The 22,921-nt window shown below is 36.7% G+C and overlaps 1 protein-coding gene across 5 annotated transcripts in view; it reads left to right on the forward strand.

Moving 5' to 3' along the window:
* LRRC49 (leucine rich repeat containing 49) overlaps window positions 1-22,921 on the forward strand; it is a 128,435-nt gene that overhangs the window by 35,792 nt on the left and 69,722 nt on the right. For all 5 annotated transcript variants that reach the window (XM_065873001.1, XM_065872999.1, XM_065872998.1 and 2 more), the window contains one exon: window positions 967-1,028. In XM_065873001.1, the coding sequence (XP_065729073.1) occupies window positions 967-1,028 (62 nt within the window). The remainder of the gene's footprint in view (window positions 1-966; window positions 1,029-22,921) is intronic.

Genomic DNA, 22,921 nt, shown 5'->3' on the forward strand with positions numbered 1-22,921 from the left:
AAGAGCAGAGCATTGGAAGTCAGGATGACTGGAATCTTGTCCTTTCTTGGCTTCTGTATATATGACAGTATGTGTCTTGGGTCACCTTTCCACCCCTCTCCCACGCTGCCCCTGTGACAACCTCAACTGTTTACTTTTTCTTATGTGAATAATATAGGTAATTACTAAGCTTCCTCTCAAGATTCTGGTATTCCAGAATATGTCATACTTTTCAGAAGGTTTGTGTCTTTTCGCTTACTAAAATTAGTAAAAAATCATTTGGGCCCCAATATTTCAATATTTGCTAAAGGTAACTACGTTTAAACAGCAGTGTTTTGCTCAGGGGTGCTGCACCTAAACAGAACAGCATAGATTTCCAATTGTAAGAGTCTCTGATTCTTGCTTAGATTGGAATTTGTCCTTAACGATGCCCTCCGTTGTCACTTATTATGATCTACTTTTAGTGTTACAGGGGAATTGTCAGTGTACTGGTTCATTTGTAACTGAGTGGTATATTTCTGTGGGTTTGAGAATAGAGAGGTAAATAGCTTTGAAATTCTCAGTACTGTTTGGAAAGCTGGTTGCATAAACTTAAAATATAAAGCATTTGAGTAGCTTCTTTTTAGAAGTGAGGTTTAACAAATGTTTGGTCATACTGCATTTGTGCTACAGTTGAAATGCTGAAGTAGCATTTTGGCTCCTTTCCCAAAAGCATGCTTGAAGAGGCTAGCAGCAGCAGCATCGCCCTCTGTTCTCTTCAGTGCTTTTTACCTTGTGAGTGGTGCAGCTTGTTCTGCGGATGTACTGAAACCCTCCCATTTAATCTGCAGTGTAGAAGAATGGAGCTCCATCTCCAGTAGAAATCAGTGGTCTAGCAAGGTTGCAGTAAATAGAAATGACTATATATTTCAACAGCTGAGCAAGAAGACATTTTTTAATATTTTTCTTCTTTCAGCTGGTAAATTTTTACTTTCTGTTTCCTTCTAGAGAGATGTGGATAATTTGCCCTGCCTCCAACGTCTGTTTCTCAGCTTCAACAATATATCTACGTAAGTGGAAACTCCAAACTTGTCATTTATTAATAACTTGATTGTGTGGGTTCTAGTGCTTTAAATTAAGATTGTAAATACCTTGGAGTAATTTATTGGCATGTAAGATTTTAAGTTGGAAAATGATAGGGCTGTCTGTGACAAAGTTCTTTGTGGAAAAACAAAGCTCTTGTGTATATTAGTGACTCTGATGCTAAAATGATGAAATTAGTATAATATGTGTTTTTTATAATTATACTTTAGAGTTGTTCCTTTGTAAAACATGTACGTGGAAATTTCAACATATATTTTGCTGTCCTTTGTTTGACGCTTAACTGCACTAGTCAGTTGCATTAGAATTTCTTTCATAAATTATCATCTACAATCTGTGTAGCTACTAAGCAATTTTGACATAGCAAGCTATGTTTGTCACTAAGCCACTTGCATATTAGGCCATAACTTCTAACTTGGTATCCCTACTTAGAGAACTAATGCAGCTAGAAGACTGTATATTAGAATATATAAATGTATAAGTTTTGTTTTCTAAAGATTTGAAGCATCTCATCCTTTCTGTTGTGATGACACATCATTCAGTGTCAATATGGAAGATTTCAGAACTGGAGCTGAGACGGGCAGTCAGACTTTTCAATGCAGAAGGAGTAGCTACCCTTTCCTAATTCTCTCCTTCTCCTCCTTCCCCTTTGCCCCTCAGTTCTTTAGTTTCACGTCAAGACTGTTCTCTGAACCTACTTTTATAGGAGGGTCAGAACTAAGTATAAAAGTGTTGAGAGCACATCTTTTCCTGAGCTCTAGGTCTATGTTTCTGATTATGAAAAACCAGTTGAGCTTTTGCACATTTTCTGTTTGCATCTGTTTCCTGTGTTAACCCCACATCCCTGTACTATATCTCTGAAAGGTAGAGATTAAGTCTGGATGGTGAATTTTGCATATAGGCGTTGTTTCAAAGGAAATACCCATAATTATTCTCTTATTACGCTTCTAAAGTTTTCTGAAAAACTTTTAATATTCTCTTCAGTTTAGGTTGAAGGCTGTTCCAGGGCTTTCATTTTCTTACTGATTGCTTTCTTTGTGTTTCTACATAGGCTTAGCCTTCTACCCTCCCCTAGTGCTTCCAGGTGATCTGCTTCTGAGGTCAAGTACATTTTCTGCTCTGTTCCTGTTGATGCCTATGGCCCAGGAGATGGTATAGAGAATATATTGGATCTGGGAGGAGAGTGCAAGCCTTGAAAACATTTCAATGAGCTTTACTTAAGGCATAAATATCTCAGGTAGCTGGGAAAGTAGATGATCTGTAGTGATAATTATGGTATCCTCATGTCCCGAGTGTCCTGCTATAGTCCTGGCTTGATACAGTTGCCTAATTTTACAGTTCAGTGACCCAGGAATAACATACAAGAAGAGTAGAAATAGCAGTATATAAAGGTAAAAGTACCTTTTAGGACTTTCTCCGGATAACTCTCAAATATCATCCAGCAAATGAAAATATCCAACAGTATATCCATTTTGCGGAGACAAAAATGTATTGACTGTTACATAGTAGGGCTTTTTGGTTTTGACCAAGTTGTTGGATTCTTAGAGGTCTATTTGCATAAAATGTTACCTGGTGGAAATTCAGAAAGTTCTGAAATGTGATGGCGCCCTACTGCATTCAGAGAGCTTCAACTTGGGATAAATAGGTACCTATATTTAATGGTAGGTTGACCATGGCCTTGGTGGAAAGAACCATTTTTGTATGTTTTCCTGCAGATATTAGAACAGTGCATTTAGTTCTGCTAGTAGGCATGCAAGATATATTTAGAGAATGAATGACACATATCCACGTCTGTGTATCTGAATAGAACCAGTGCCTCTGGTCAAAATATCCCTCAGAGCGCGAGGAAGACAGAGACACGGATAGGTAATTTTAATACAGTGAGTTAAACTTAGTCGTGGTAATACGCAGAGATACTAGAAAATGTAAATCACTGTGGGGAAGGGAAGTAAAGGAAGCCTTCCTAGAAGGAGATGGTCCCTGGGCTGAGCTCTAAAGCTCACTTTACCTTTAGTAAAGTGAAGGGTACTTGGACATTCCAGGTAAGGGCACAACCTGGGCAAAGTAGATGCAGAAGGCTCAGAGTGGACTCACTAGGTCCAGCCTCTGGGCACCTGCAGTGAGATGCTTGCCCTTCTGCTCCCCTACCCCTGTACTAGCCTCAGGTCTTCCTCCAGCTCATGGAATGCTGGAGGGACCTGCCAAAGTACATTTTATAATGATAACCCTGAGAGAAATATTCTGTGGCTAATCAAGAGGATTGGTTATATCTACTTCATTCTTCAGATGTGTTCATTTCATTATTCAGCTCTTCTGAGGTGCTGTTGTCTGCTTGATTTGTTTTGTTTTTCTTGGCTCTCATGATCTTAATTTCCAAGTAGTCTGCATTTTTTTCTCTAATGGCTTATTCTTGTTTTATGAATGAGATAAAGTTCTTTTTTAATTTCTAAAATTTATTTTTTTCCCCGTTACCTGTATTTGTTCTTTAAACTAAACAAGACAAAAATGCTGTCTTTCTTTTGTTCATTTGTTCTATGCTTATTTGGATGGCAGTTCTTATTTATAAATGAGAATCTGGATGAATTGTTTCCTCAACATAGGTTAAAAATATCACTGTGAATGCAAGTTATAAGGTCTCTGTCTGCAGAGGATATAGGAGGGAGGAGGAAGGATTTCCACCCGGTTGGACTTTGCTTTATAATGTCCACAAGAAACTTGCCTTCTGGGAATGGGTGCTCCTTTTATGTCTTGGCCCAGATGCACTTACCCAAACCACTGCCCTTCTTCCCTCACCATTTTCAACCTGGGGACAATTCAGGAGTCAGCTGCTTTGAGGGTGAGGGGCTGGCAAATTGTTACCAAACCCTCCGATAATTACTGGACAACTGATCCACATCTGCTGGCAACGTTTTCTGCCTCTGATCCTAGGGGATATTCTGAGGTTCTGCGGGCAACATTTACTTAACAATGATCCTGTTCGTTTCAGGTTTTACTGATTCCATCTGCTTTATATCTTCCAGAAATTCCTTAGTGTTCTGGTCTCCTGATGGAACTCTTCCTGGTTTTCTAGTATTGCTAAGGATATTTTCATACTTTTATGTTCAGTCATTTCAAAGAGATTTTGAGAGGGTGGAGAAAGGTAAGAGCATGTGCTCAGGCAGCCATTCTCATAACTGTCCTTACTTCGGTGATTTCCCCAAATAGGCTACACATAAAAATATCCTTGGAAGCTTTAAAAACACATAGTCCTTGGTTCACTGCTGGGTAACCTGCTCCAGTAGATTTGGAGTGGGGCCAGAGAGCTGTATGTTTTCAAGGCTTCTCAGAGAATTCTGATGTGCAGTTTGATGCTAGATTTGGGAACCACTGAGTTATGGCACCCCAAAATAAGAATATTTGTTAACTTAAAGATTACTATTTTATGTAAAATTTCCTTTCACAAGGAAAAGCTTTTAGACAAAAATATTTTTCAGGGGTAAATATGTACTACCCTCAGAGGTAGTTTATGATCTGTAGCCAAAACCCAGGGGGTTTCATCTCTTTTCCACAGAGGCAATGCAGAGTTCTGCTCTTCATTACTAGGTTAAGTTGTAATTGATTCTTCTTTCCTGTCTCTCTTTTCTTTCATTCTCCAATGCAGAAAGTTTTTATGAGCTTTTTTTTTTTTAAACAAAGGAAGATGCATTTATAATTCTAGTGCCTTCCTTGCCTAAAAGGGAATGGTTACTATTGCTTCCAGAACTGAGGGGATGTTAGTATCATTGGGAAAGGAGTCAAATACTAGCCAAGGTCAAGTATCAGATCAGGACTCTTAGTCTCATATACTCTTTTTTTTGAATTGTGGTAAAATACTCATAAAAGTACCATCTTAACCATTTTAAAGTATACAGTGCAATGGTGTTAAATACATTTACATCGTTGTGCAGCCAATCTTCTGTTGCGCAGAAGTCTTTTCATCTTGCAAAACTGAAATGTAATACCCATTAAACAATAATTCTCCATCCCTCCCTCCCCAAGCCCCTGGCAACCGCCATTCTACTTTCCGTCTCTATGAATTTGACTACTCTAGGTACCTCACATAAGTGGAATCATGCAGTATTTGTCTTTTTGTGACTGGCTCATGCCACTTAGCACGATGTCCTCAAAGTTCATCCATGTTATAGCATGTGTAAAAATTTCCTTCCTTTTTAAGGATGAATACTCATGTATGATCCTTGAGGTGGCATGGAACTAACTAGAAGAGGGAGCTGGCAGAATGAACCATGACTACCTCTTCATCCTCACTGTCTTCCCATAGTGCCCTATGAACTTGCCCTGTTCCACCAAACTTCCTTAAACGTCATGCTCCCCCTTGCCCACACAGTCTTTGCATCTACTGTGGCTTCTGACAATAACATTTTTTCTATCCTCTGTCTGTCTGAATAACACCTGTGGGTGCATTAGATCTCAGGTTAAATGACACCAAGGGTTCTCAAACTTTAATATGCCTAAGGATCATCTGGAGAGCCTGCTAAAATGCCATGCTCGGGAACCCATCTTCCATGGATTCTAATTCAGTAGTTTTAGATGGGGCTCAGGAATTTGTATCTTTAGCAAGTCGTGCGGCTGACTTAAAAATACCGTTGGTCTGTGTTTTTCAGACTTTGAGTCAGAACCCATACAAGGATCCTAAAGTTGATTAGTCAATTTTCGTTCAAGACCAGAAAAATAAAAACAGAATAGAGAATATCAGTTTGTTAAGCATTGTAAGGGTGAACACTGTCTCATGAAAAAGTTACAGTTTTAATATACGTGGGTGTATCCATGCATGTGTGTGTGTGTGTGTGTGTGTGTGTGTGTGTGTGTGTGTGTGTATTATTTTACTGTAGATATTCGGGAACTGGGTTACATTGTAGATATATTTTTCACTGTAGATTGGGTTTAAAAAGTTTAAAAAATACTGTGGGGTCTTGCTACATGCTTTCATAGCTTCCTATATTTCTACTACTATTGCAGTGTTCATAATTAATTGTACCTTCATTTTAAATTATTCTCCCTGCTAGATTGTAAACTTGACTGAAGGCAGAGGAATGTCTGCTTTGCTCACTATAGTCTCTCTAGCATCTAGCCACGTATGTGCTCTTAGTTGAAAATTTGTAACAGGAATTTAGTCCCTCAAATATAAAGATTTTTCTTTGTGGTCTTGTTTTGGAGGGCCCCTCTTTCTTATCATTACTAAGTCTTTTGGACTGCTTAATGTCTGGGCGTGTGAGGTTTAAAGGCTTAAGCAGTCAAAATTATTTTGGTAGTTGTTTCTGGCTTCCAGGTCAATATACTGATTTGCCAGTAAGGATCTTGCCAAGAACTTCTAGATATGAGACAGATCTATAGAAACTAAACCTTTCTGTTAGACAGTGGTGTATTCAGGGTAGGGTCGTTGATATGGTTTGTCCCAGGGTGCGGGCAATATGGGGCTGCAGTGTCGGCAGCAGCAGAGCATTTATATGGTCATTTATACTTCAGAGACAAATAGACACACAAACCCATAGGAAGAGAGACCAGATGGGCGCTTAGCAGAGGCAGGGGGTGGAAGGAGGAGGAACTGGAGGAAGGCAGTCAAAGGTACGAACTTCCAGTTATGAGATAAATATGTACTAGGGATGTAACGTACACCAGTCTAACACTGCTGTATGTTATATATGAAAGTTGTCAAGAGAGTAAATCCTAAGGGTTCTCATCACAAGGAAAATGTATATATATTTCTATTTCTCTATTTTTGTATCAATATGAGATGATGGATGTTCACTAAACATCATTGCTTCTTCTTACCACTATGCACTGGAAATTTTAAACAGTACTCCTTCCTGCCAGTGTAGACCTCTCATACGTCCTTCTTCCCCTAGTAAGACAATGGTATTTGGACTCTGCTTTCTCTTTATGATGTCATGGAGAATTTTAAACTAGGTTTCCATTTTCTTTTTTGAGGAAGGAATGCTTTTACACGTTGTCTAATGACCTCTTTTAGTAATTATAGTATAATTAAAGGTCAGTGAACTACAAGCTTTGGGGTGTGACTCTTCCTTTATTACAGGGCAAGATTATCTTCCAGGCTGTTTGCAAAATTTTACTGAAAATGGTTCATGGTTTTACCTTTATCAGGAAGTCATTTTCTTTGCATTTTTCTCAAACTGTACTTCAACTTGGTAAGTCATTCTGTATGAATTATATATTCAGAAAAGAACCTATGTTAGGCGAGTCAGAGAAAGTCTAACTGCCTTGCAGTTATCTCTTTTAGTACTAGTTGATATTTTGAGGAGTGAATTATTTCACTGACCTTCAGAATGTATTGATATTTGTTATGAACTCAGGTTGTTACATAAAGTAGTCCTATAGTTGAGATGTAGGACAGTGTTGGTATGTCATTTTGGCCTGAAGGAAATTAATTTTCCTTAGTTCTAGTATCCAGCAAACTGTTAGAATACCTTCATTTTTTTTCCCTTGTGACTAAAATTAACAGGTAACCAACAGTATAGGAATCTTCTTGCTAACTGAATAAAACACAGGAAATCCCCTATTTACAGATCTTTTCTGACCGCCCACTAAGAGCTTTAAATTTGAGAAATGATTGCATACTTATTGAGGAAATTTCATTATCAGTAACCAGTTAACTACTTAGCTTCTCTTGAGGTGTTTGCCTAATGGCTGACATGTGATTCACCTTCAGACAAACATTTAATTGCATTTTTCTAAATATGATGACCTTCATCTAAAGAGAACCTACAAGAGCAGATTCTAAAAATAGTTTGTTTTTTTTTTTAATCCATTGCTGTTTTACTCCTTTACCATGAGCAAAACCCCCAGACTGTGCTAAGGCATAGTCCCTTAGTGGCTGACGGTCAAGCCTAGCTGCAGCTTTTTAATTCTTTCAGAAGGAAAATAGGTGAGAAGATATGTCTCCACAACTAATGACAGATTTTTTTCTACTACTTCAGAGCAGTAGACTTTGAGGTACGATAAATTTGTTTTATCATTCTCATAGTTGATGTAATTATTTGATCTAAATTTAATTATTTAAAACATAGAAATTTTACTAAAATAATTTTTATGTAATTCTATTATATACCTGATGCCAATATTACGTTATTACAGGCAACTTTTTCTTTTAGAGATCAAAAGTAGAAATTATTCTAAAATATAAAAATGTTTAAAATGGACCAACTTCATTTTCTTCATTGTTTTTAGGACATTCAGTTTGTTAGATGACTGTGCAGTCTGTAATGCATTGCATTCTAATACAAATGCTTTGAATTTTTCTACACTAATTTAATTAGTTAATTTCCTCTGCCCTTGTTTTAGTTTTGTAATCAAAATGACTATTTATTTCTGTGAGTTTTAGGTGTTTGCTGATCTCCTGTTAGACTACTAACTATGCAGATGGAATATGAACACAGTGATACTGTGTACTCTTGCCAAGCGGCAGTATTTATTATTGAAGACATTGGAGGTTTTTTTCTGATTTAAGGGAACTAGCATTACTGCTATTCACACAGTAAAATTGTAAGATTTGAAATTGTAAGATTATCCTATTAAGTTCTGTAGATGAATGAGCATTAGAAATCAACAACGTTCTATGCCTTGTACATGTTTATAGTATTTTGTACAGTTACAAAATCTAAAAGTGTTTTGCGTTAAGCTGGATTTTAAAGTGTGTAGAATACATTTGCTTTATATCTTCTAGTTTACTCAGTTGAATAGAGAATTTACTGTCAAGAGAAAATTACTGAAGTGACAAGACCAAAGGTTAAAGGCTTCAGTCAGAGGTGTTGTCAGGGAGCACCTGAAAACCAGGTGACTGACTGCAGCAGGGTCAGAGCTTTTATAGGACATTTGGCAAGTTGAGTATGTAATCTTGTGGTTTACCATACGAAGCAATTTTCAGCTTTAACCTCCATTAGAGGTTGTGGATTATCCTTGTTTTCATGCCTCTTGCTTGAGGACTCAATAATCATTAGAATAGTATTTTTTGAGGACTGTTTTTGCAAGCCTTGTGGTTTATTGAAGAGTCAAAGTTACAGGGCATGGGTGGTAGATAATAATAAGGAAAGAAAGGGGGGAATAGGTACGAGGCTATGGGGAAACTGGGGATCCTCTATCATATTTGTTTTATTCCTTTTGTGTTATCTTTGAAGGAGAGAAAGTCAGGAAAAACCTATTGGGTAGCAGTTACTTTTTATTGTTATTACAAGCCTATTTTATTATCTTTCTTTCTATCAGTATCTGTAGTCATGTAAAACATTAATTCTGTAGGTACAATAATTCATATAAGTGCTGTTATGGATTTTATTTATATCATTATGAAGGAACTTCACAGGAAGTTTTCTGGATATTCTTATTATAAAGTTTCCTTTTCATTTATGTAAGGGTAATTTATTTGTGTGTGTATGTGTGAGTTTTTCTAAAAGGAAGGATTCTTGAACTAAAATTAAACTAAGACCCTGTGAGCAGGCTGTTTGCACACATAGGCTCTTACTGGGTTCACACATACATAGTTGAGAGGCTGATAGCTATTCATGGCAGTAAATTAACATTTTAAGGCACTGATGTGTCAAAGTCCCTTTTGGGTTTTACTAATGTGAAGGTTCTAGAAGTTGCAGACATTTTTGGTACATATTACTAAGGGGGAATTTTTTTTTTGTGTGTGCGTTACGCGGGCCTCTCACTGTTGTGGCCTCTCCCGTTGCGGAGCACAGGCTCCGGACGCACAGGTTCACCGGCCATGGCTCATGGGCCTAGCCGCTCCGTGGCATGTGGGATCTTCCCAGACTGGGGCATGAACCCGTGTCCCCTGCATCGGCAGGCGGACTCTCAACAACTGTGCCACCAGGGAAGCCCTAAGGGGGAATTTTGAATCTTAAAATTACTCATGATTATATGTTATATTGGGAGATTGTTTCTAGGTGTTCAGAAACACAGTTATGGTAAATTGAGACCAATGTGTGTTTTATGATTTCCTTTTTGTTTTGTTCTACAAATTCAAGGTATAAGTAGATTAAATCCAAAATGCATTTAGAAATAAACTTAGTGTATATAGGTAACTTCCACTAGTGCTCTTCCTTGTACTTGTAGAAAATACTTCCAAAAGGGGTTTGAAGTATTTTGCAATAAAAGTCTCAAATACAGTGAACATAAACATTTAAAACAAAGGTAAGTGACTGTAATATTCCCTTCTTGTCTTTGTCTTGTTATGTTATGTTTTGTTTTCATTGCAGTATAGTTGATTTACAATGTTAGTTTCAGGTATATGGCAAAGTGATTCCGTTCTCATGAAAATAGAAATTCTAAAAAAAAATGTTTACATATCTGTTATGGGTTAATTTACGTACATTCCACCTCCCAACTTCCCCATCCCAACCCAAATTCCAGTGTTGATCTCTTAACCCCCAATACCTCAGAATGTGACCTTATTTGAAGATATGGTCTTTACAGAGGTAATCAAGTTAATAGGAAGACATTAGGGTGGACCCTAGTCTAATAAGACTGATATCCTTATAAAAAGGGGAAATCTGGAGACAGGTATACAGGAAGAGTGCCATGTGAACATAAAAATGGCTATTTACAAGTCAAAGAGAAAGGCCTAGAACAGATCCTTCTCTCACAGCCCTCAGAAAGAAGCAACCCTGCCAACACCTTGATTTCAGACTTCTAGCCTCTAGAACTGTGAGATAATAAATTTCTGTTGTTTAAAAAAATAAAAATAAAAAATAAAACAAAGGTAAGTGAACAGATACTGAAAGGACTGAATAAACTGGTTAGCTAATTTCAGGAAAAAAACAAGGTTAAAATCAATCACACCAAAACCCCAAGTATGTACTGCTAACCACAAAACTTTCAAATTTGATCTACTGGAGGAACTTTTGTTCATCCTTTATAAATCAGTTCAAACACTAAACAAGGGGAATTATTTTCTTTTTCTATTATCTCTACCATACCTCTTAGAGTACTATATATAATATCTGTTTTGATGTATATCCAGTTATAACTTAATCATAGTATCTGTCATATTTGGCACATAGTAGGCATGTAATTATTATTCTTTTAATTAATGAATAAACAAGACCAAAGTTTAAAGCTGATGTTTTTCAATATTTATAGATAATTTTTAATAGCCCTTTTCAGCATGTTATCTTATTTAGTTGTCTGAGGATTCAGTTTGCAGCTAATTCAGCATGGCTGTCCCCTGGGATATAAAATGCTAAGAAGTAAATAAAACAAGGAAGCTAAATTAAAATTATTTTATGGTACAGTTGGGTTATTAGAAACAACTGTCACAAGATCTTCCAGACTGAAAGCTTTCCTCAGTGATTTAAGATTTCATTGGGTTACTTTTTGAATATTTGAGTAGATTCAATGTTGTTCTTGGAGAAGAACTGAGACTGTGCTTCAGGTAGCTTCTGAATTATCTGATGCAAAGATAAGATAGCCCTCTTATATATAAATATAAATATATGCCCTTTTAAAGTCCTTGTCTAATATGCCCTTTTAAAGTCCTTGTCTACTAATTCCAACATTCCAACATCTGTCATATCTGGGACTTTTATAGTGACCTGTTTTTCCTCTTTGATGTATGTATTAAGTTTTCTTGCTTTCTCATGTATCTGGCAATGTTTTATTGCATTCTTGGCATTGTGGATATTATGTTGTTGAGACTCTGTGTTTTGTTGTCTTAATTTAAAGATTGTTGAGTTTTGTTCTATAAGGTAGTTAAACTACTGGAGAATCAAGTTGATGCTGTTGAGGCTTATTTTCAGGCTTTTTTAGGGCAGGTCTAAAGTAATCTTATCCTACAAGTAGAGAAATAAGCTTTATATCTATATTTATTTTTTCCTGACAATAAACACAAGGTTTCTACATCAAAGGCAGACTGATTAATACCTGCAGAATATCTTTGCACTGGTTTCCCATGCTCCATTTTTCCTCAGAGGGTTATGTGATGGGGCAGATGTCACGTACATGTCCAGGGTGGGGAGTTTCTAGCACATCAGAGGAACCCAAAATTATTAGTTTTGGAGCTTATATAGGAGATGCTTGCACAGCTTCACCTCCTCCCCTCTGGAGAAGGAGAGAGAGACAGAGACACACAGAGAGAGAGATGGGGAAGGCTTCTTGGTCAAATACCCTTTAGAATGTAACTGCTTAGTTCTGGGAGATAAAGTTCTATGTCATTCCAGAGGTCTCTACCTATGCAATCACTTTTAACCCAGGTGCCAATTTTCTTTGCTCAGAAAGCCCTGCCCATGCAGAAATATGAACATCTTAACATTGCCCAATATAGAGCAGCCCAACAGCTAAGGCGTAGCATTTCTGGGACCTCAACTGTATTCACTGTGCTTTCACTGTGGTCTCTTACTATGTCTGGTTGGACCTCCAATGTCTCCCAGCTCTGTGTGGCCTATAGGTACACTTTTCATCTCATGGCCCCTTAATAGTTGTATTTTGGTAGGTTTCCCGGAGCCACCCTGTGTTGGTACATCTTAACATTCAGCCAAATACTTGAAAGACTTCTATGCAGATTTCTGGAGTTTCTTCTCTACACAACTCCTTATTCTCCACTACCCCCCACCTCAAATCCCAGCAGCCCCAGCGGACCCAAACTCTGACCTCTGTTTCATCCACCCAGTGAGACCTCTGTTCCTTTTTGACTCCGCTTCTCTGTGCTGTGATCTGGAAAGTGCATCCAGGCAGAAAGCAAGACTAAAGTGGCCTTCATGTGTTTCTCTTCTCCAGTGATCAGCTCTATCCTGTCTGTTGTTCAACGCTTGCGTCTGATATTTTGTCCAGTTTCATAGTTGTTTACATTGGGAAATTGAGTCTGATACCATTACCATCATAGCCAAAACTGCAAGTTTCTTCTACTGTATTTTCAAATTATCATGTTGTATACCATCTTTGCCATCTACCTGTCTGGTATTTAAAGGATATGAATTCCCTTTAAATTAACAATACTGTATTCCTGTATCTAAGAACCAGTGACTTAATCTAATCCTGAATTGGTAAATGTGCAGTTTCTGTGAAAAGCCTCCCTGATATTTAAATTAAACAATTAAGAAATGAGCTAAAAATCTATTGTAAAAATCCACTCCAATATCATGTTATTTGTCCAGAAATCTCCATGCTCTGTCTTTATTACTTTGTCTCCCTATAGAAATTCCTTCAAAATTTAACATATTCTAATATTTTTTAAAGAGATTGAGGAAAGAACTAGTTAAACCAGAAAATTCTGGCTAGTGAAAGATACTACAATGGAGCACCGATTTTGTTATGGGTTAAAGTGAAAAGGGAGCACTATGAATGTATGATTAAATTATTGGGATACTTTTTCCTATGCCCACACATTAAATATGTCTACATACAGTCATTCCTGAGTCCATGTCTGAGATTACAGGATCATGTCATTCTCAAAAGAAAAATATTTTCCTATTTGTGATAGAAAAATACATGTTATCTAAAATCTGTATTAAATTATTTAGGAATACATTTATAAGAATTGTATGTTTCTATAAAACCTGCTGACTTTTGATGTTTGAAGGGTGATTGATAATCATACCCTTTCTCTTCTGCTCTAAGTTTTGAATCAATTGAAAGATACAGGAATCAGACAAATGGAGTATGCAATAGCAGAATGCAGTTTAGATATGCACCTACAATCAGGCTTCCTAATATATATCTCTCCTGGATTGGATTTTCAACTCATTGGCAGAGGAATTGGAAAACTGAGATCTCCCTCTCTGGGAGGAGTGGAGCTAAAGAGAACACTTCCATCCTGGAGACTGGGTGGCCTGAAAGAAAAATAAGAGAATACTATTATGGTATTCTGGTACTATTATGTATGCACTTCTCCTTTTGAGAGTTTACCTCCTAGGAATTGTGTGTATGTGTGTGTGTGTATGTGTGTGTGTGTGTGTGTGTGTGTGTGTGTGTGTGTGTGTGAATAGGTTATCAGATGGGGTAAATTAGTTGCTTTCTCCATATTAGTTTTTAGTATTAAAGATGACTTTTATGAAGGGCTGAAACTTAGCTTGGTCAGGAAGGAAAATTATGGCCTGATCTTGATAGTCACTGAACTTCCAGTCAGGCCTTGGTTAAAGACCAGGGCATTTTCCCCTTTAAAAAAAATCTTGCTTATATCCAAGTAAGGGAGTTGGGGTTCTCTATAAATAGGGAGGGTATTTCTGGATTCTTGCCTTGAAGGGAGGTGAGTCAGTTAGGCTTGTTTTTCCTGGACACCTAAAAAGATATCACAGTGGCTTAATTATATACTCCAAGGCACCTTAATGGGTAGTTCAGAACTGTTAACTAGCATCTGGGAACTGTTTTTTGACAAAACGTCCTTCTTATGGTTTAAAAAGAAGTTGACAATGTCATTTGTTGACCCCATGTTAGAGACCATAGTTTTTAGTTTAGGAATCTCCTGGGAAGCACTGAATAATGTAAGCCAAATTAATAATATTTTTCTGCTAGTTCCTTTCATCTTGTCTTTGGGGTTTGCTTTTTTGCACTTCTGGGGTATTGGCTTGTGATTCTCCAAAATAACCCACTTAAGGGATTATGAGAGTGTTTTTCATAGCTGCATGGGATTAGGATGTAGGACTACCTTAGAGATATCCAGAGGATGGTAGCTAATAATTAATCCTCATCCTTCACATCCTCTACCATTTCATTAAAATGGCTTCATCTCTTTCATTTAAAGAATTAAAAATTTCTTCCCAGTTGGTTTCTGAAGAAAGTTGTTGATACATTTCTCTACATAAAACACCAAATAAGGCATTGTGGGGAGTGACAGAGGGTAAATATATGGCTTCTTTTTTCTATGAGTGTATAGTCTAATGACAGAGAACACACAAAGACACAGACGTAAAACAAACCACCACTGCTGCCTATAGAAAAGCCAACAGCCCCAGAATCACAGTCTATCAGTTTAGAAGCTCTGATGTAAAGAGCACTTCTTCCCTGATAACTCTGGCAAAAAGGGTTTTTTTGGGGGGCTGTTTTTTTATTGAAATATAGTGTTATTGAAGTATGTTGTGTTAGTTTCTGGTGTACAGCAAAGTGATTCAGTTATATATATATATATATATATATATATATATATATATATATATATAATATTCTTTTTCATATTCTTTTCCATTGTGATTTATTACAGGATATGGAATATAGTTCCCTGTGCCATACAGTAAGACCCTGCTGTTAATCTATTTTATATACAGTAATTTGTATCTGCTAACCCCAAACTCGTACTTTATCCCTCCCCCACTCCCTTTCCCCTTTGGTAACCATAAGTATGTTTTCTATGTCTGTGAGTCTGTTTCTGTTTTGTAAATAAGTTCATTTATATCATATTTTAGATTCTACATATAAGTGATATCACATGGTATTTGTCTTTCTCCGTTTGACTTACTTCACTTAGTATGATGATCTCTGGGTCCATCCATGTTGCTGCAAATGGCATTATTTCATTCTTTTTTATGGCTGAGTAATATTCCATCATATATATATATCTCACATCTTCTTTATTCATTCATCGTCAGTGGACATTTATGTTGCTTCCATGTCTTGGACATTGTAAATAGTGCTACTATGAACATTGGGGTGCATGTATCTTTTTGAATTAGAGTTTTCTCCATATACATGGCAAAAAGTTTTTGAAGAGCCCTAAAGTTCACAAATGTGGTCCTGGACCAGTAGTCTCAGCATCACTGGGAGCTCATGAGGAATCCAGAATCCCAAGCCTTACCCTAGACCTACTAGATCAGCATCATCATTTTTGAAAGATTCCTGGGTAATTCAAATGTGCATTATAGTCTGGGAAGCACTGTTACAGAGGATTCTGATGGTGCTTGTTTGTTATTTAGGTCAAGTGCCCAGTTGGAACTAGTCACTGTGGCCACAGGCATATAGGACATACTAAATGCTCAAGGCTGGGACATATGTTCTCTATTCCCTAGCACAATATGCGTGGGATCAGTTTGTGGATTGGGTTTGCTACAGAAAAGAAGTGTTCTGTTACCAGGGGAAGCAGGGAGATAAGAGATATCCGACAAACTTATTTCTTCTTTCATATCTTAGCTTACATTAATGTTAGGGCCATCTGTTTACTAGCCTGTTCACTTTGGGTCATTTCATCCCATTTCCTCTGTGTGAGTGTGTGTGAGTGTGTGTGAGTGTGTGTGCGTGTGTGTGTGTGCGCGTGTGTGTGTGTATGCGCAGGCACGCGTGCTACTCCCAATCTCCCTCACCTCACAGTACCATCTGTCTGGCTGACCTAGATATCACAGATTCTTGCTTCTTCCACAGCATGGTTCTTCTATCACCTCTCACCGTCATACTTATCAGATACATATGAATACTTTAGGATAAGCGCACACAGACCTGTGCCTAAGTCTGAATTCACTTTCTTGTAGTCTTGGGAAGCATGTATCCCTCACTTACTGTCTTTCATCTTGCCACTGAGGAATTAATCCTTGGAGTCATGCCTTTTCAAGCTATGAATTGTTAAAATGCATTTTTATTTACTAGAGGGAGGCATACTTTTAGGCCTCAGGAATTATAACACCTAGTGACTAACTTACAGAAAGTTTTATAACAGGGAAATAGAGGGTTATAATCCTTTACTATTGTTATTTACAGTTGACCCTTGAACAACGCAGGGGTTAATCCGCTGATAATTTATAGTCAGCTCTCCTTATCTGAGGTTCCTCTATATCCTTGGATTCAATCAACTACACAGTACTACTGTGTAGTACTGAAGTATTTACTACTGAAAAATATCTGCTTATAAGTGCACAGTTCAAACTCACATTGTTCAACTATATTTTGATGTTCATATTTTCTTGGATTTGCTAAGCTGTCTCCTATTATCTTTTGATATGTCCTCCTTCTTTGAGCACTTTCTTACTTTCTGGCACAACTAGATGTTCCAGGCTCATCTTTTACAGGGGTTCTGATTCCTTTTAGTGGAAAACGGTATTTAGACATCAAGATTTGAGTGCCAGGTATGTTCATGGTTACTGGGATATCATTGCTTCTAGGCCTCCTCAGTGGATAGAATTAGGAAATGTGTGTGTGTGTGTGTGTGTTTCTGTGAGTTATATACATTTATCTGTTTGTCTGTCTGTATACATTTAAAACTATGGCTTTATACTGACATCTTCATGAATTCAATAATGAAACTTTCAATTACAATTCAATTCCACAGGGCTTATGTTAGCTTATGTTAAGTTTTTCTATACCTTGATACTTGAAGGACAGTTTGTCTAAATATAAAATTCTTGGTTCATTCATTCTTTCCATGAGTTTTTTAAAAAAATATATTGCTTTTGTTACTTTGCATTGAAAGTTGTGTTTAGAGCATCTGGTGCCAGTCTGATTTCAGTTGTCATCTTTATGCTTAGAGGTCTTGAGGATTAAAAAAAAAAATTTTTTTTAAGTCTAACAGTTTTATTAGGATATGTTTTCAAATTGATCATCCTGGTTCAGTTTTCCCAGGTACCTGTTGGTCCTTTTCAATATGTACATTTTGGTCTTTTCTTATTTCCAGAAAGTTTCCTTGGATTATACTTTTAAGTATTAGTTCTGTTCAGTTGTTTTGTTTTTATCTTCAGGATCTCCTATTACACATACTTGTTTTCTTCTTTGGTTTTCTTCTATTTCAACCGCTTTACTTCTGATCCATTTTATTTCTTTGCCTTGTTTTCATTCTCTTGGTTGTTTTTTCTGGCTTTCTTCAATGTCCCTTAGTAAAATTTTATTTGGATCTAGTCTCCCTTGGGGACTTGGTAATTTAATCTTTGATTCTGCAATGATTTTGTCTTTTCCTTTCATTTCTTTCCTAAGTTCAATCAACTCTATTTTTATTTTTTCCTGTTATTGTCCATTTTTGCTTTTAATTTTTGTATTTTATATTCAAGGTGGTTTTTCATACCTCCAAATGCTTATTTGAGGATAATTAATTCAGTGTGGAATATCATGTTATAGTTTTCTTGTTCTTCATATTTCTTTTTGAGGTGGGAGGGAATTTTCATCAGCTTAAGTGGGTTTGATTTTGTATTGTTAAAATACTTGGTATAGATTTAGTCTGTTTTTGCCAGTTTATTTTGTGAGTTTGGGTGATTTACAAGAATCTTAGGTCAAGGGTATCTTCTGTCAGTGTAGCAAAAGTACAGTGTGTGTGTGTGTGTGTGTGTGTGTGTGTGTGTTGGGGAGAAGGGGTTGTGTATCTTCTTTCTAATCTTTATTTTTGGGGTTCTCTTTTGTCTTGCAAGCCTCTACATTTTCCCCTTTTGCCCCTTTGCCCATCTTCACCTTCACCGTCCAATTTCCAAAGACCTCCTTCACCTTCCTTTCTATCATCTCAAGAGCAATGAATTTTTGAAGACTGCCACAGCTAATCATGTGCTCTTAAAAGTCCATTCCATGTAGTACATGCTCTGATCTAATGGCACTCTCCAATTTTTTTGCACCTAGTGTGGACTTTCTCTTTCTGGTGGTGATTGTAAATTAGTTTTAGTCCCACTACTAGTTCGCCTTTTCTCTCTTGGACAGAGTTTTTTTCCAAAGTGTCCTTCTATATTACCTACTTATAGGTAATTTGATACTTGGGCATTCTCTTTTTGTTATGTTATGGGCATTGGTTTTATGTGATTTGTCTGTTGCTCTTGTAGTTCTTATATTGTTTTTTGGAAGATGGACTGGGACATTCAGTTTATGCCCCTGCATTTGCCTCACATATATGTGTATACATGCATGTATGCATGTATATACTTATTTCTCCTATCAGAATGTAATTTCCTTAAGAGTAGAAATTCAGTTTTACTCATCCTTCTGTCCTTAGCAATAATCCCAGTGCCTATCGTACACAATGCCCTTTAAACCTTTCTTTTCCATATTAACAATTAAAACAAAATTGTAGTACAAGTTACTCTGTTAATAAATTATCTATCCCTTTCCCAAAGGCTGCAGATAGCTAAAGGTTTGTAATATGAAGTGAAAACTCATCTAACTATGGAACTATGCCCATGTGGGCTAGATAACCAGCCCTGGGAGTTATTATTTGAGAACCTGAATATATAGAAATTGCCGTGTTCCTCATGAGTGAAGGAATATGATTTATATAGTACTATAAGATGATGCTATTCAGTTTAGAGGAGAGCCCCATGGTTCCTGAATGAATACATTATTGTTATTATTCTTGTGACTTGACTATAAAATGAAATGAGAGATTTCAGGAATCTTTTGTTCAAATGAAGAGATAAATAGCAGTGTTACATTATGCTACTATAGTTTAAATTGGTTGGGAAGGTCAAAAGTACTACAATGAATATTTAATGTTCTGATGAAATCTTAAGGGAAATGATGCTGTATTCACCAATACCAGTTTCACACTGAACTCTTCCTTACAGTCATTCTGTCTGGATCATGTAGCAAATGAAATTTAATGTAACTGCCATTTGAATGAGAGATAGATACTTCTGGCAGTTCATGATTCAGAAAGAGAAGTAAGTGATGGATAGGGATATAGGGATCAAACCTAAGAATATGCATAAAGACTTATATATATGAGTGCTATGGGCTGAAGCGTGTTTCCCACCCCCCGCCCACCCATGCATATGTTGAAGTCCTAATCCCTGGTACCTCAGAATATGACCTTATTTGGAGACAAGGCATTTAAAGAAGTAATTAAGGTAAAATGAGGTCATATGGGTGGGTCCTAATTCTGATAAGAATAGGACACCTCTGCACACACACAAACACACACACACACACACACACACACGGAAGGAAACCCATGTGTGTGAAGACGGGATAAGATATGGCCATGTACAAGCCAAAGAGAGAGGCCTCAGTAAAAACAAACCCTGCTGACACCTTGATCTTGGACTTCTATCCTCCAGAACTATGAGAAAATGAATTTCTATTGTTTAAGCTACCCAGTTTGTGGTACTTTGTTGATAACCCTACCAAACTAGTGCTACAAGGATACTCATTACAGAATTTTTTAATAGCAGTTCAAAATGGAAACAACATAGGTATCCAAGAGTGGAGGCACAGATTTATTCTTATCCAAGTTTACCTATCCTACCCCCTCTGGCAGTCTCTTTGATGGCAGCAAAAGACAGTAAGAATAGTCAAGGATGCAGGCTGCCACCATCATAAGTAACCCGAACCAACTCATGAGAATTACCAGTAGAATGAGCACCACTATCTTTCAGTCTATGGTTTCCTCTATGCAGTGGATAGTGTAGCAAGGCCCCATGGATTAAAACATTACTTTTATTTATGCTGATCATGAACATGCCAGAGAGAAAAAGAAGACAGGTACTGTGCCTGGAAATTCTAAGCACACAGGATCAGTATATCACTTTTTTCCAAAATGATTTCATTATTTGTTTTCTATACAAATTTCCTCCAGAACCTCCACTGAATTAAGATTTAAACTGCTCAGTTTATTCTTGTTTGTTATCCCTAATCTCAAATTGCTATGCCAAGACCAAAATATATTTGCTTATATCTGATTAAATATTTCTGTTTTTTGCCAACTAAACCTTACAATATAGTCCCCAAGATTCATTACCACAAACAAAAATCTTTCAAGGTTTATTTCTCATATATATTATTTCTTGTAATTTCTCTCCATTTTAATATAGCAGATTTGTTCTATAGATGACTAGAATTCAGCAGGTTAAAAAAATTAGGATATTCTAAAAACATTGAAATACTATGCATTCATTAAAATAATAATTTTAAAATAATGACATGCAAAAGTGTTAGTATAATATTAAGGAAGCAGTATACAAAGCTATTTCATATAAAATGCTCTACATTTTGTATATCTATCTATCTATATCTATATATATATCTTTAGGAGAAAAGATTTTACATGGTTTTGGTTTTTTTCCAAATTTTGTTTTTATACTTTTCCAAATTTCCTCACAGATTATGTATTACTTTTATAAGCAGAAAAAAAGGAAGGCAGAAAGGAACAGATATGGAGAAGAATGCTGATTTCATCTCATGGCCACACTTAAGATTTTTTGTTGCATAATTATGGAGTGAGGTGAGGTTTTCAAAACAAATTTTTTTTAATGCATGGACACTGATTCGGCCAGAATAGGTGCTAAACTGGATCTCTCTCGAGGCCCCTGCTATGTCAAAGGTTAATCTTTGTGCTGCCAAAATAATAGGAAGTACAGGGCACCTCAGGGCTGAGAGTGGAGCATTGAGGAGGGGCATTTAGGTATTTTGAGAGTAGTGGTCTTTATCACCTGGCATGGAAGTATTTCAGAATTTTAACTAAGGCAGTTAGTTATACGAAGTGTATATCAGCCCTGCATGTACATCTCAATCTCTTTAATGGCTACATTTAATTTCATTGACTGGATTAATCTTAATTTATTTAATGAGTCCCTTATTGATGGTCATTTAGATAGTTTGCCATTTTTTGACATATTATATTTGTGAACATGGGCCAGTATATCACAGTGTGACTTTGGAGAAGTCATCTTTCTCCTTAGAATTATGAATCCTTTCTTAATATTAGCAAGGAATTGTGAAGTTCACATTAGAAATCTGTAGTTTTAAGGGGATATTGAAGTTTACCTCAATGGTCTCAAACCTTGACTTAGCATTAGAATCACCTATAGAACTATTTGGAATTATTCATCTGTGACCTAGAGATTCTGATTTAGATCTGGATGGGTTCTAAGTATTTGTATTTTTCAATAAGCTGCTCCACAAATGATTCTGTTGCCCAGCCAGTATTAGCAGCTACTGAAATATAGAAGAATTAATATTTTAAAAGAGGACACGATTGTACGATTTGTCAATGTCTAACGTATTATAAGAAGCATTGGCGAAGATGTGGAGCTACTGAAGCTCTCATACCTGCTAGTGGGAGTGTAAATAGGTAAAATCATTTTGTAAAACTCTGGCAGTATCTATTAAGTTGAACTTAATAGGATACTTCATACTCAGCAGTTCTACTCCTAGGTTTATACTCCACAGAAAAGCTTAATATTCTCAGTGTCACTATTTATAATAACACCAGACTGCAAACAAGTGTCCACTAATAGAATAGAGGAAATAAATTGAATGCTATTTTTATATAATGGAATACTACCCAGCGATGTGAAATCATCATACTACAGCTACATACAATGTGGATGAATCTCAAAAAAACAAAACATGTAGCAAGAGAAGCCAGATTCAAACAAATGCATATATACAATTTTATCTAAAACAGGCAAATCTGTATCTATAGTGTTAGAATTGGGAGAGTGGTTACCTTTGGGAGGTGTAATGACTGTAAGGGTACACAAAGGGAGGCATCAGGGTGTGGGTAATATTTTGAGCTGGGTACTACTTACCTGGGTATGTTCAGTTTGTGCAGAATCATCAAGTTGTGTACTTGTGATTTGTAGTCTTTCTATGTATTACATGTTGATAAAAAGTTCAAAAATATTGTAAAACCATCATTAGGAGGAAGTTCCTCCAAATAACAAAGTTTTTTCATGATAGAATAATAGCTGTCCTTCCATTAACTGTAAAAGAGGAATTTGGTCTGCAGTGGTGTGCTGAGGCCAGCTTGTACTGGCTCACTAGACCAATTTAGGTGCATCTCCTCACGTCAGCAACATCATCTTCATAGCTTAAAACTGGCCATGTTGGAAATATTTACACCATGGAATTGGCAAATGCTACATCAGGTTGTTGTTTTCTCAGAGAGCTGCTTACCTACTCAGTACTGAGTTTACATCTCGTTGTATGTGGGGATATTATTTAACCTGCTTTATAGCTCATGGCATTAGTAAACAATATAAAGGTCTAA

Source organism: Phocoena phocoena, chromosome 2, assembly GCF_963924675.1.
Source record: "Phocoena phocoena chromosome 2, mPhoPho1.1, whole genome shotgun sequence".
NCBI lineage: Eukaryota > Metazoa > Chordata > Mammalia > Artiodactyla > Phocoenidae > Phocoena > Phocoena phocoena.